General features: G+C 34.8%; 1 protein-coding gene across 4 annotated transcripts; it reads right to left on the bottom strand.

Annotated features, from left to right (window-relative positions):
• Window positions 1–3,707: 3,707 nt before the first annotated feature.
• On the bottom strand, window positions 3,708–11,772 carry LOC113642464 (branchpoint-bridging protein-like). 4 transcript variants are annotated; one of them, XM_047812636.1, is made up of 10 exons: window positions 11,605–11,767; window positions 7,894–7,940; window positions 7,318–7,611; window positions 6,862–7,146; window positions 6,063–6,280; window positions 5,543–5,656; window positions 5,166–5,291; window positions 4,859–4,945; window positions 4,635–4,733; window positions 3,708–4,082 (listed from the first exon to the last, which is right to left on the bottom strand). In XM_047812636.1, the coding sequence occupies exons 1-10, from the start codon at window positions 11,649–11,651 to the stop codon at window positions 4,002–4,004; spliced, it is 1,398 nt and encodes a 465-aa protein (XP_047668592.1). In that variant the 5' UTR covers window positions 11,652–11,767; the 3' UTR covers window positions 3,708–4,001. The 4 variants fall into 4 exon arrangements, with proteins under 4 accessions (XP_047668592.1, XP_047668593.1, XP_047668594.1 ...); XM_047812637.1 differs by lacking the exon at window positions 11,605–11,767 and adding an exon at window positions 9,218–9,437; XM_047812638.1 differs by lacking the exon at window positions 5,166–5,291 and having other exon boundaries at window positions 11,605–11,769.
• Between the last annotated feature and the right edge of the window lie 1,065 nt (window positions 11,773–12,837).

Below are 12,837 nucleotides of genomic sequence, written 5' to 3'. Positions count from 1 at the left end.
GGATTTCATCTTTAGGGGGTTTAGCCCTCAGTGAGCATTTAAAATAAGAAGAGTTTTATATGATATATTATATCTACATAGTAAGCCAAAAGTTATGGTATTATTTAAAATGGAAAAAGTGGACACCAAAATTTTATGCATGATGTAATGATGCCAGTCTTGAATCAAATCAGTTCATGTATGTGTGCATTCTCTACGAACAGCCAATGAATGCAGTCATTAATAATAAAAAATATTCACAAGACAAAGACCAAATCAATAAATGTTATTTTTATTTAGTATTGAATGGATTGTTCGCATTAATATTTTATTTGTCCTATCAACTCTGGTAATAAGAATAGTGAAATTTCACTGCTTTTGGTTGCCGTCTTTGCGGTTTTCCGCCGATTAACGTTAGAGATAAACGCCTCCAGCTTTGACTCTGTGCTTCTCCGAGACAGACAGATGATGATGCACTTTTGAAAGACTAAACCGCACGCGCGTAAAAGCAAAGTAAAAAAAAAAAAAAAAAGAATCGTTCTTGGATCAAACTAATAAATAATTTTCTTTCCCATCGACGACATGTCCTGCATTTTAACGTATTTTTTTAGTGTTTATTTATGGAATTAAAAACTATACTTTTAGTTTTAGAGTGGCTGAGATCACGGAGCTGGAGCCACCCTAAAAAAGGTCTAGAACCCTCCCCCCTTGCATGGAGGTATCTTTTAAACCATAAAAATATGAAGAGTATGTTATTCGGAAGAAGAAAACAATCTACTTAGTTAAGGTTTTTTTTATTTACAAATTAATTTTGCAAAAAATTGCAAACTACAGGATATCATGGAAGATGAGTTTTATTCTAATATGCAAAAAATGCATAGAAAAACAAAAGGCTGAAAATGAATAACAAAAATTAAATACATTGTAATCAGTTATTAATATTTTGTTAGTCTAGCCTTGTTTTTGATTACAGCAGACATTCTCCTTGGCACTGACTCAATGAACTTTGTGCGTCATTTCTTGCCAAACTTCCCTAAATTCTTCATTGGATGACATGCAATTTGGCATGTTTAATTGCATCATGACAAGTTAAATTGCTGAAATGCAGAAAGTGTAAATTGTGTTTACACTCCAAGCACAACATACATGCGTACAAAATATGCTTGAATAAAGGAGAAGAGCTTATTTTTCTTAGGTCGGATATCACTTCTGGCCACTACTGTATGTTCATATTTACTCTGTTCTGTAACTACATCTCAGTGGATAATAGTAATAATGTTTGCAAATAAATCTTACAACATTAAATCTTACAAACTATACCTTTTAAGGTTATTATAGCACATAATATTTAGACTACAGAATCAATTGCAGCTCAGCCGGTGATAGGCTTAATGATTTTCCTGTACCACAGTCATTACATGTAGCGTCTAAGTAGTACACATTATACGTATACATTAGGAATGCACTTTATTTAAGAGGGGATGTGGTAGCCTGATGGTTAAGGTGTTGGACTATAAATGAGAGATAAATGTGAGATTGAATCCCAGGTCCACCTGGCTGCTACTGCTGGGCCCAGAGGAGATAAGGATATTAGTATCAGTGTATATGGCTGGAGGATACCTTTCCCTACTGTGAAGATTAATAATTAATAGACCTGAGTTCCCAGTGTGACCGCTTCATCTTTCCAGACCTGCCTGATCCATCCTGACGCCTTACCTCGAATTGGAGTCTCATCATTTGGTGGTGCTCCTGGTTCTGATCTGCATACACAACCCCTGACCCATGGGACTGCTGTGAATGGAACCATTTGTAGACTATTGTGCTGTCTTTAAACTGCTATTGTGGCAGTCAGCTTTGAGTTTGGGTCATTTTCAGTGAACATTTAAAGAATTCAGCAAGAAGGAATCAGTAAGTTTATAATGAATTCAGAAATTATGCTGACCTATTAGTTGCTCAGGAGCTCTTGTTTGCTCAGTTCCAGTTTTCTATAAACTGTTGTATAAAATACATTATTTACATTTACATGATTTATTGTCCAGTGTCAACCAAATGAGAATGGCTTCCCTTCTTAGCCTGGTTCCTCTGAGAGATTTTTCCTCATATCATCTCAGGGAGATTTTCCTTGCCACTGTTTACTCAGGCTTGCTCATTAGGGATAAATGTTAGTAATGAATATAAATATATTTTACACTTTATATTTTTATTCCATGTTTCCATATTTCTGTAAAGCTACTTTGAGACAATGTCTATTGTTAATAGTGCTATACAAATAAATTGAAATGAACTGAATGTGATGATGATCTGATACCTGAATAGAAATAAGGTTTCTCTTAGAGAAGTGTGAGATTATAGAGAGGAGAAATAACTTTTAAACATTATATTTATGTTACTTCTAAACCTTATGGTCCATTCACCTTGACAGAAGGGTGCAGTGCCCTTAAAGTGTACAGCATGCAAATAGAGAGAAAGGGGCACGAGTTCCAGACAGTGTCAATTTTTACTGCTGATCTGCTTCATTCCTTTCACTGACACAAAAATAGAATGTAAGCCCCCATTTCAGATTTACTTGTGCACCAAAAACATCTATACAGAGATGCATTGTTTGGTGTTGTGTCACAGGGACCAAACATTTTTCCAGTCGAAATGCAATAAAATGCTTTGGTAAACTGAGATTCAAAGAGAAGTAGGGCATGGGACATTGGAGTCTCTGTGAGCATGAGAGTGCACTAATGTCACATGAGCTGTGGGGGGTGTAGGCTATTGTGGGTCAGGGTGGAGGAATTTCTTGTCAAACTCCAAGGTGCCCTTCACTGCCAGAGCATAGAGATATAGCTGGAGAAGTATGGGAATAGTTATTGCACAAAATATATGTGGCAAATATATCCCGCATAGAGGGAAATGTGAAGTGAAAATGATTAACAATATCAGTTCCAAAACAAAACATTATATTAGCTTGTTTAAAAAATTACCTTATGAACATCACTGAAATCTTTTTCAATTTTATTATAAAGGTAGATTTAAGATAATGTTTTACAATAATTATTTTACTAATTGAATTTAATTTAATATTTTATCCTGCTATGTCTGTCAAAATGTTCTACAAATTTTAAGTGAGTCTTTAGGGGTCATGTGGCTAGTCTATTTTGGATCTGTTACCAAGACCCCCCCAAGAGACATATATATAAATATGTAGTCTCTGACCATATATGCAAGGGCTGGTAGAACTATGGAAGCTACTTGAGTAGTTGAACAGATGGTAAGCATTCGACTTGTAGGGGATCATCATAATATCAGCGTATTATAACGTATATGGTATGAGCATGGATATCAGGGCTGTGTAATATCTAGTAGGTATGATGAACTACATTCAGTCTATTTGAATATGGTTTTGCTTGGGTTATTCACACAGTTCTATTCTAAAGGATAAGAAAATCTTATTTTTAAATGCATTTAAGTCTTTATTTGAAAATATAAAACATTTATAACTAACCTCAATCTGATTCCATCGACAGTGTCTGGTTGTAATAGCATCTTGCACAAACTCCATACATGCATTTCCTCCCTTCACCCTCAAACTCATTATTTTTCATCAGTGCAACCTATTGTATAAGTACATTCTGTATCTACACATTAGAGATTAAAAAACGAGAGAAACCAGTATGTACAGACACTGAAATTCAATAGTATAGTTCATTCTTTCAATCATCTGAACAGATTTCTTTAAAAAATAAGGTAAAAAATTGTAACTTTTTTATTTATTTCTCTAAAATGATACGAACATAGTACACCAAGTACAAAACATAGTATTAGGCAATTAAAAATAGTTTTGTATTTCATTAATCTACTATAGCCCTTAATTTTTCTATACAGTTAAAACCAGTTCATTATACCACGAACACATCCATTAAGAAAATCAAATTGCTGTCTTTCAAGGTATGAACATATGTGTCAGTGCCATTCACATTTTTTAAAAACTACTGCATCTTTTAATTGTTTATAACATATCCAAGAGGGAGGAGAACCTACAGGAAGTTGGAGCTTGAGTTATTTCCCTGGTTGATGCTAAATTGGATGGCAGAGTCTGGGGCTGGATGCTGTGCCACCTAGTAGAGGAAATTAACAATATTTATCCATCCATCCATTTTCTGTACTGATTAAACAGATCAAAAATTAAATACATGACTAGACAAATGGATGATTTGCAGGGTGAGAATAGACAGAGACAGAATGGATAATTTAAAACATGATATTTATATTACTTCTAAACACACTACTCCATGTCAGTACTACAGCACTGTCTTAGATATATAGACTATATATTTAAATATAAATCATTGTAATTTGGTAGATAACTGTTTGTGGTTTATTAACCATCACTTATCCATAAATGTTCACATGTTACAAAATGCCACAAAAGGAATACATGGGTTAAATGGGTTAATTAGAGTTTTCTGAATCACAAAGTATTAACAGTAAATAACATAACAAGAGATTGAATCTAACAAATAAGATTGCTTAAGCAGCATTTCAATTTCACTTCGTAGTAAATCAGTTTTCCCCATTTAAATACCATGTTTATGGCATACATATCATGTTTTAACATTATAATCAATCAGTCAAACACAAATAAATGTAAATGAATTAATAGGAGGTACCTCAGGCTGTGGTGGTGTGAGTAGTGGTGTTGTAGGCAGTATTTCTCCTTTGACTGAGTCAGCGACAGAAGGAGCATTATACATCACTGGAGCAAAACCCTGCAAACACAGACAAAGACACACAAGAGCAACAATTCATGTAGATTGTTTAATGTGACCAGTGAGAACTACAGAATGACAGGACAGAATGCTGTAGAGGTGCAATGGATGAAGCAGAATCATACAGCCGGAGGAGGTTGGTTACTGGGAGCATCACTCCACTGAGGAGGCTGAGCTGGTGGAAAGCCAGATCCAGGAGGGTAAAGGGGATTCTGGAAATAATAGGTAAATCAATTGCTAATTCATTTCTTTACAACATTTAAATATATTCGAGCAATGAAATAATGATCACTTGTTTATAGAATTTCATGATTAAAAATCAAGACTGTCAAAACAAGTATTACCGTGTGTGTGTGTGTGTGTGTGTGTGTGTGTGTGTGTGTGTGTGTGTGTGTGTGTGTGGGTGTGTGGGTGTGTGTGTGGGTGTTTTACAGGGTTAGGGGGCATGGCAGGTGATGTGGCAGGATATCCACTGTGGGGTGGTTGAGGAGGAAATGCGGGATTGGGAGGAGGATAAACAGTACTCTCACCTACAGGAGGGTAACCAGGAGTATGGCCCTGAAAATGAAGTTTTATAATAGCTTTACAATATGACTGAGAATTTTACTTGTAGTAAAAGAAATATTTATATTGCCACTTGTTCCATTTAAGGAAGATATGGATCCCTAAGATCAAGAGATGGGCTGCATGCATAGGATATTCACTTGGAAGTAGTGATCTAGTATATTATAATTAAAAAGTGCTATCAAATTCGTTACTTGTCATGTAAGGACTGTGTGTGTGTGGGTATATGTGGGTGTGTGTCTTACAGGGTTAGGGGGCATAGCAGGTGATCCACTGTAGGGTGGTTGAGAAGGAAATGCGGGATTGGGAGGAGGATGAACAGTACTCTCACCAACAGCAGGGTAACCACGAGGATAGCCCTGAAAATCAGTAGCTCGGATGTATAGAGTGTAAAAATACAAGCTTTAATAATTCATTAATCGATGTTGTAGTTTCTTTAGAAAGAGGGTAGTTTATTCATTGCCATTAGCTAGAAGGGGATTAATATACACTTAATGAAATTTTAGTTTCTATATTTAACCCTTAAACACACATGACTGCAAAATAAAAATTAAAAACTTTCAAAACAATGGGACAGTTATCTCTGGCTGAGATTGGCATCACTTTTCCTGAGATTAGTATGCAGGGATTTCCTCAAATATTCTCACTCTCTCTCTCATCCCTACACTGTTATGAAGAATGTGGGTCCAATGTACGGGTAACAATTAAGATCTCAGATATCAAAATCATGACTTCTACACAATCCTGTGCTGTATTATGTGTTACCGGTGTTGATCCAGCAGAAACTGCAGGACTATCATAGGCTGGTGGAGGTCCAGGTGGAATAATTTGGTTGTCATACTTCACAGTGCTGTTGGTGTTGGTGGTGTTTTGGCTGGTCTTTTTACAAATCCTCTTTCTACAGCAGCAGCAAATACATGGTGGAATACCGAGTAACAGCAGCAGAGCAGCCAGAGGACCTGCTTTTAACCCTGGATGACTATCTAGGAAAAGAAGAAGAAGAAATTATTTCATTTTAAAAAAATGATTAAATGATTTATATACTGAAGTATATTGTTTTTGGAGTTGTTGTTCCCATATGAATAAATAAACAACTAAATAAATAAATATATATTATATATATATATATATATATATATATATATATATATATATATATATATATATATGATATATATGATATATATACTGTACATAGTTTCCTCCCACCTCCTAAACTATACTGAGATTGGTATTTACCAATACTGAAGCCAAATGAATGACTGAAAAATATATTTGTATATGTTTGTATAAAGTACTCTATTGAGGCTAAAGGGCTACCATCATGGGGATATGCTCTGAAAGTTTTTTGATGCTATGGGATGATAGAGAAAACAGATTCAAAAGCAGAGAAATGGTTTGTAACGTAAGGATTTAAAAAAAAAAATTCACTTTTCACTGTGACTACTGTAATTTAATTAATTTGCTTTTAGTAACAATCTACAGAACCTCTATTTCGAAAAACATAGTTCATACCAAAAGGACAACTTTTGGGAATACTCAAAAACCTCAGGTGTAAACTCACCAACCAAGTTCATAGATACGATCCTGACTTTGCGATTTAGACGATCACTGAGTGTGTAGTTGCCCACATCTGACACATTGACATTAAGCAACTCAATGCTGCTGCTAGTCACCTTGATACGTCCCATATAGTCAGGATGTGAGTTGCCCACAGGTGTGCCACTCTTAACCAGAGTGAGGTTTAAATCTTGGTTTGAAAAATGTAGCGTGGCATCAATCTCCGGTAGACCAAGAAGATAAATGCTTAAGGACTCTCCAGCCACACAATCCTGTGAACTTTTTTTAGCTTTAAAAGCAATAACAGAGGTAATATTAAATTCTCATTTAAACAGAAGTGTGCACAAGAAGCACTGATATACTGTAACAGAAGCATTGATATTGATATACAAAGTTAATAATTTTTTTTATAAAAACTTGCATGAGAAGTATACATTGAAGATGGCCTAATATCACTTACTGATAACCTTCAAGTAATGGATGGATAACTTTCTGTTCCAGATGTTCAGAACACTGTAGGTTCCTTCATCATTGAATGTGACCGATGCAATTACAAATTTCCTGTCATCATTTCTTCCTGTTACTACTCCCCTTTTAGCTTTGGTAGATTTGGACCAAAGGATCTCCTGCTCCCTTTCATTCAAATAGGTAAATTGCAACTTCTCAGCCCCAGACGACAGTCTGATACTCAGCTGTTCACCATACATCCGTTGTTCATAATATGTCTTAGGCGTAATAAAATCAAGACAGGAGTCTAAGGACAGACACAGAGGAAAACTATATGCTACGCAATATACTAAAATGATTAAAATAACATGAAGAAATAGCTTTCTTTGCAGACGTTGGTAATTTGTTAACATCATGTATACAAGAAGGATTAAACCTGTGATCTAATGCTTAGCTTCTGTTTAAAAAGAAGTGATACTACTGTAATTTGATAGTTTGTGCGGCATGGCAGTCCTTGTTAAGGTATACTCTGGCTTAGGCTTGAGAATGCATGGGGTGCGTTAAAGATAAGGAAAGAAAAAAATCTTACACTTAATTTGAAGAGCAAAGAGCAGAATCCAGAAGGTTTGCATTTTTCTGTGGATAAAAGAAATATATGCTTAAATTAATGATAAGAACAATGCAGGCTCAGTAAAATAGCACTTGTTTTTTTGTTTTTGTTTTTTTTGCTAGCCTTTAAACCTTAGTGGTTTCAGTTCAACTAGATGATCTGGTGTGAAATGTCTGCTAAAGCTGTATTTGGGAAATGTTCATGACACAGGTTTGCTTATCATAACCCCCTGAGAGCACTCCTAGCTTGGAAGCTTAGTGCTGCACAAGTTTTTTTTTACAAAACCTTCAAGCATTCAATCAATTGTTCTTGAAGAATCCTAGAAGCACAGATGGACCAGACAGACTGATGGACAAAAAAACCCATAGATCTGCAGAAAATGGGCATGTTTTTCAGAACATATAAGTAAGATCTCCACCTGGTGGCATAGAATGCCCTGGGATCTCAATAACTCTACAAATTCAAATCGGAAAGGCGTCATAGACTGGAGTGCAAGAAACCCATTAGGCACAGGAAACAAGCACAAACTGGGAGATAAGGAGAGGTGATGTGAGCAATCAAGATTTAACGGCTTCAAAAAAAAAAAAAACTAAATATTGAAAATTCACACTGTTGAGAAGAGTATAATAAGAATTCAAGGATTTTAAGGGACCTAAAGAAGACCTTCAAAACATTATATATGTTAAAAACATTATCATTCTGAGCGTATCATTCTTAATATCTGACCAAAAGCACAAAACTGAACTATAACCCTATAACCCTATGAAGAAGTTTGCAAGTGATTTCATTTTAACTCACAACCTTCCAACCAAAAGCCAGAGCAACCCAGGAAGACCTTTTGTCTGTAATAAGGAACATCTGTAAAACCCCTGGTTTAAACATTTGGTAGAACATAAACATTTAATCATAATGGTTTCATTATTTTGAACTACTATTGAAATCATGGTCTGTATATTATTCGATCTGTGCATTAAGACAGTATTTATAAAATGAAGCAGCAAGATGTTTTTGTTCTACACTCGAGCTCTTTCCGGATGTTAATTTAACTCCGTTGTATCTGGAGCAATGTATCAAGGTTTTTGCACAACTCCCGATTCATACAGACCTTATAAAACACAATATACAGTGTAGGTATCATCCGTTTTCTACAGTATGCAAATCACGTTTGTTGCGTGCTTTTTTAACCCACAACATAGGAAACGCTTCATAGAGCTCACTTCTGTACTGACAGCCTTTACACCACTGGCGTTCTTATGACACACAGATTAAATTAGTACTATTAATTACTTAAGATTATACTCACCAAAGAATTCAATGGGAAATTGAGCCAACTTTATACACCAACTTTATACACCAATTAACGCTACAGGCAGTCAATTCATTAATTAATTAATCAAAACAAACAAAACAAACAAACAAACAAACAAACAAACAAACAAACAAATGGACCCTGTCGCCAGAAATGCACCTTGTGTCACTTAAAATAATCCAGTCAGACTGGATAACTGCATAAATGCCAACACTGAAAGCAAGAACATAGGGGTTGGCTAAAGAAAATAGGTGGGGTTTGGGGGACCTCCTACTCCAAAAGTGCTTGTTTTGGATTCATTCATGTTTGAATTTAAGTTTGTTTTATTTAATTTATTTATTTATTTATTTTAACATTAAATAGATGTCAGTGAATGCATTTGATGTTGACATTATATAATACCCTTCTATCTTCAGCAGACACTCCACACACACGCACCCTCACATTCCTGTCCACGCCCAGTCTAGGAAATGACGTCAATATATTTTTCCTGAATTTAGTTTAACTAAACAGTTTGAATTACATTATTGCCTAAATGCAAACCTTTTTGGAACTCGATGTATAATCGGATTGAATGGATAGAGGTCTGGAGTGTACCTAGTAAATACTGCCTCACCAATAAAGTTAAAGAAATTACATATATGGTTATTCATTTGAGATTTTTCAGACATAGAGACTGCATGCGTTTGTCATTCATTAGAAGAATCCATAAAACACTTATTTTTTGAATGTGTATTTACCCAATCGTTTTGGATTGATATTGAATATCTAATATTCAAATTCACAAAATTAAAGATTGGACTATCTGGTAAAGATCTCATTTTGAGCAAAATTTGGTGATTAACTTAATAATGTATGGAAAATATCACACACAAACAGAAATGGAATAATAATAAACCTGACATTATATTACTTAAAATTGAACTTAAGCATTATATTGAGGTCCTAAAAGATGCAAGAAATAAAAAAGCAAAACGGATGCATATAATTTTTGAATTCTTTTCTTTTTGGAACGCTACGTTTTGTTTTGTTTTTTCTTTCTGTTGTTTCCTTTGATGCTATTATGAATGTAATACATAATAGTTGAACACACTGTGATCCTCTGGATGTATATTGTTATTGGTCTTGTTATGCAATAAAAAAAATTTCACTAAACAGTTTGATTCGTCAAGGCTAAAAGACTGCAAAAATTTAATATATTAACTTAAAGCTATATATACTTGTGTGTGTGTGTGTGTGTTTTCACCCTGTTTGTTATTTCTGATATTACTGTTTATTATCTAGTGAACTGAGTTGTCTTTGTGATATACATATTGTAAATGTCCATTGGTTTTTACCATATATAATAAATAAGAATTTACAAAAATGAACATTAAAAAAGACATGTAATAGCATTCTATTTGGTTAAATACAAATAGTAAAGTCGTTTTTGAGAGGTGTAGGTGTGTAAGGGTCTAGACTTCTTTATATAGTGTGATTTAAGTAAGAATTAAATGGTGATTCTGTGGTAATGGTTCAATTCTATACAATTGTACTTGAATGGCACCTATAATAACAAACATTGTCCTAAAGCAGCTTTACAGATTAAAGTTTTGGATATATATGATAAATTTAGCCCTAAAGCCAGGGGCAACAATGGAAAGAAATATACTCCATGAGAAAATATTAGGAAAATAGGGGATGTGTTTGGGGGATTATATTGAATTTTGTTAGTCATCATGTTTCGCTGACTTTTCTTTTGGACTAAATCCAAGTCCATGCCATGGGCTAAATATTGTAGGAGGTGTCTGCTCCAGCTCTAACTCTAGTCAGTACTTGCCCACAGTTGCCAGTTACTCACCATTCACTTTTTACACTTTAAATACATTAGAACTCAATGTTTTTTTTTTTCTTTTTTATTACGGTTTCCTTTTATTCTCTGGGCTGCATTCTTTCAACAGGAGATTAATTGCACCATTTCCAAGCCCTCTGAATACATGGTTGATTCTCAACCATAAGAAGATAACTGCTCACACTCAAAGGTGAGAGAGAGTTAAAACAAAATGCCAGCATTTTACTATTATACACATCATAAAACAACTATGTTGCTATAAGAACAGAAAGTCCACTCAAAAACAACACTAGCAACACAATAATGTTAAGATAAAACAGAGAAAATGCCCTGCTGAAGCTGTTGTCAGGTTTTGTCCAACTTCCAAACATTGGAGTAAAAAAAAACTAACAAAAAAACAAAACGATTACTTAAAACATTCCCTAATTTGGCAATCAGGCAGAAACCAAAACACTTTCTAGTCTAAGTTGTAATGCACAAAACCTCTCTGTAAGAACCACAGTATTCACACATGCTACATATTTGTTAAGGACTAGAGTAAAAACCTCACTTGTTCTGTTGCTTACTACATCTCTCTTTTGTCCCAGTACGGTGCATTTGCTGTCCAACTGGTCATATGCAGAACAAGAAATCAGCGTAAAATGATTTTATAATCTGTATTCTTTCCTATTAAAAAATAGATGTACATGTGGAAGGATATTTTTCCATATACACTACCACATTGTGAATACATAGATTTGAGAAGAGAAAACTTGTGGGAACACACACAGTTTCTCAGAATTAGCACTTGTTAAGACAGGCATAAATGGCAATGCTGTCAGACTAGTTGTAAAACATCCATAGTTGGGAAATATTCTTTAATGCTCCAATTGGGAAATAATCACTAAATCATAGGTTTGTTTCCTGTGAGACTTTCAGTAACCAAACATTGTGATTATGAATTCTATTTTTGTAAAGCATACAAATTTGTAGCTTGTAATTTTACCCAGCAACACAGAACCCCATATGAAAGTTGAGTGTGTCAGTCACCTTGAGAGCAGTTTATGATAATTTGCTATTACTAAAAAGAGATATTTTACATGCACATAATCCCCCCCCCCAAATATCTTTACTCTCAACACTGAGGGTTCACATCTTAGCCTCATTGCTTCTTAGCACCCTCTTTATTGACCTATAGCACTAATTATACAAAATTACATGTGCTGACGGATGAAGGAATTGAAGCAACGTGTTGAGGCAAGTTCCATTAGTTCCAAGTTCCAAATTACAGTGGAAGGATGTTAGGTAGGCATATAACTACAACACAAATGATGACTCACTCTTCTTGTGAGACTATGAATGAAGATGGTGAGACATGGCATAAGAGCTTGCTGCAAAACCTTCACTACGGCCTCGTTGATACAGTATATTGAACACAATTCAAGATCACTGAATGAAATGAATAGATTCTACTTAATTGAACAGGAACAGTGTAATGTATGTATATTTAAGGGATATCGTGTGAGCAGCCTAACCTATAAGAGTTCGTGTGTGTACTCAGATTCACGTCACCTACATGACAAACAAAGGACTGCAAGGATGTACAAACATGCATTTGTTCAGTATGGAAATCCCTTTGTGGCTCTAGGCATTTGAACGTAGCAGCATTTATCTCAGCACTGCATGACTTTTTAAAACTGGAGGAGTTGCACCCTCTAGTGCCTCGGGTTATAGCTGAAATTTGTAGAAATTAAGGGAGGGTAAAAAAAAAATATATATATATATACATATATAATTAATATAT

This window comes from Tachysurus fulvidraco, chromosome 4 (assembly GCF_022655615.1).
Source record: "Tachysurus fulvidraco isolate hzauxx_2018 chromosome 4, HZAU_PFXX_2.0, whole genome shotgun sequence".
Taxonomy (NCBI): domain Eukaryota; kingdom Metazoa; phylum Chordata; class Actinopteri; order Siluriformes; family Bagridae; genus Tachysurus; species Tachysurus fulvidraco.
The sequence above is the reverse complement of the archived record's forward strand: the minus strand, read 5'-3'. Positions and strand labels throughout refer to the sequence as shown.

Excerpts from the sequence above, each read along its gene's own strand:
- LOC113642464 (XM_047812636.1), bottom strand. The coding sequence starts at position 11,651 with ATGCACCGTACTGGGACAAAAGAGAGATGTAGTAAGCAACAGAACAA. Across the intron at positions 7,612-7,893 it reads CTTTGCTCTTCAAATTAAGT|ACTCCTGTCTTGATTTTATT; the intron begins GTAAGATTTTTT and ends GTCTGTCCTTAG. Across the intron at positions 5,657-6,062 it reads TTTCTGCTGGATCAACACCG|GGCTATCCTCGTGGTTACCC; the intron begins GTAACACATAAT and ends ACTGATTTTCAG.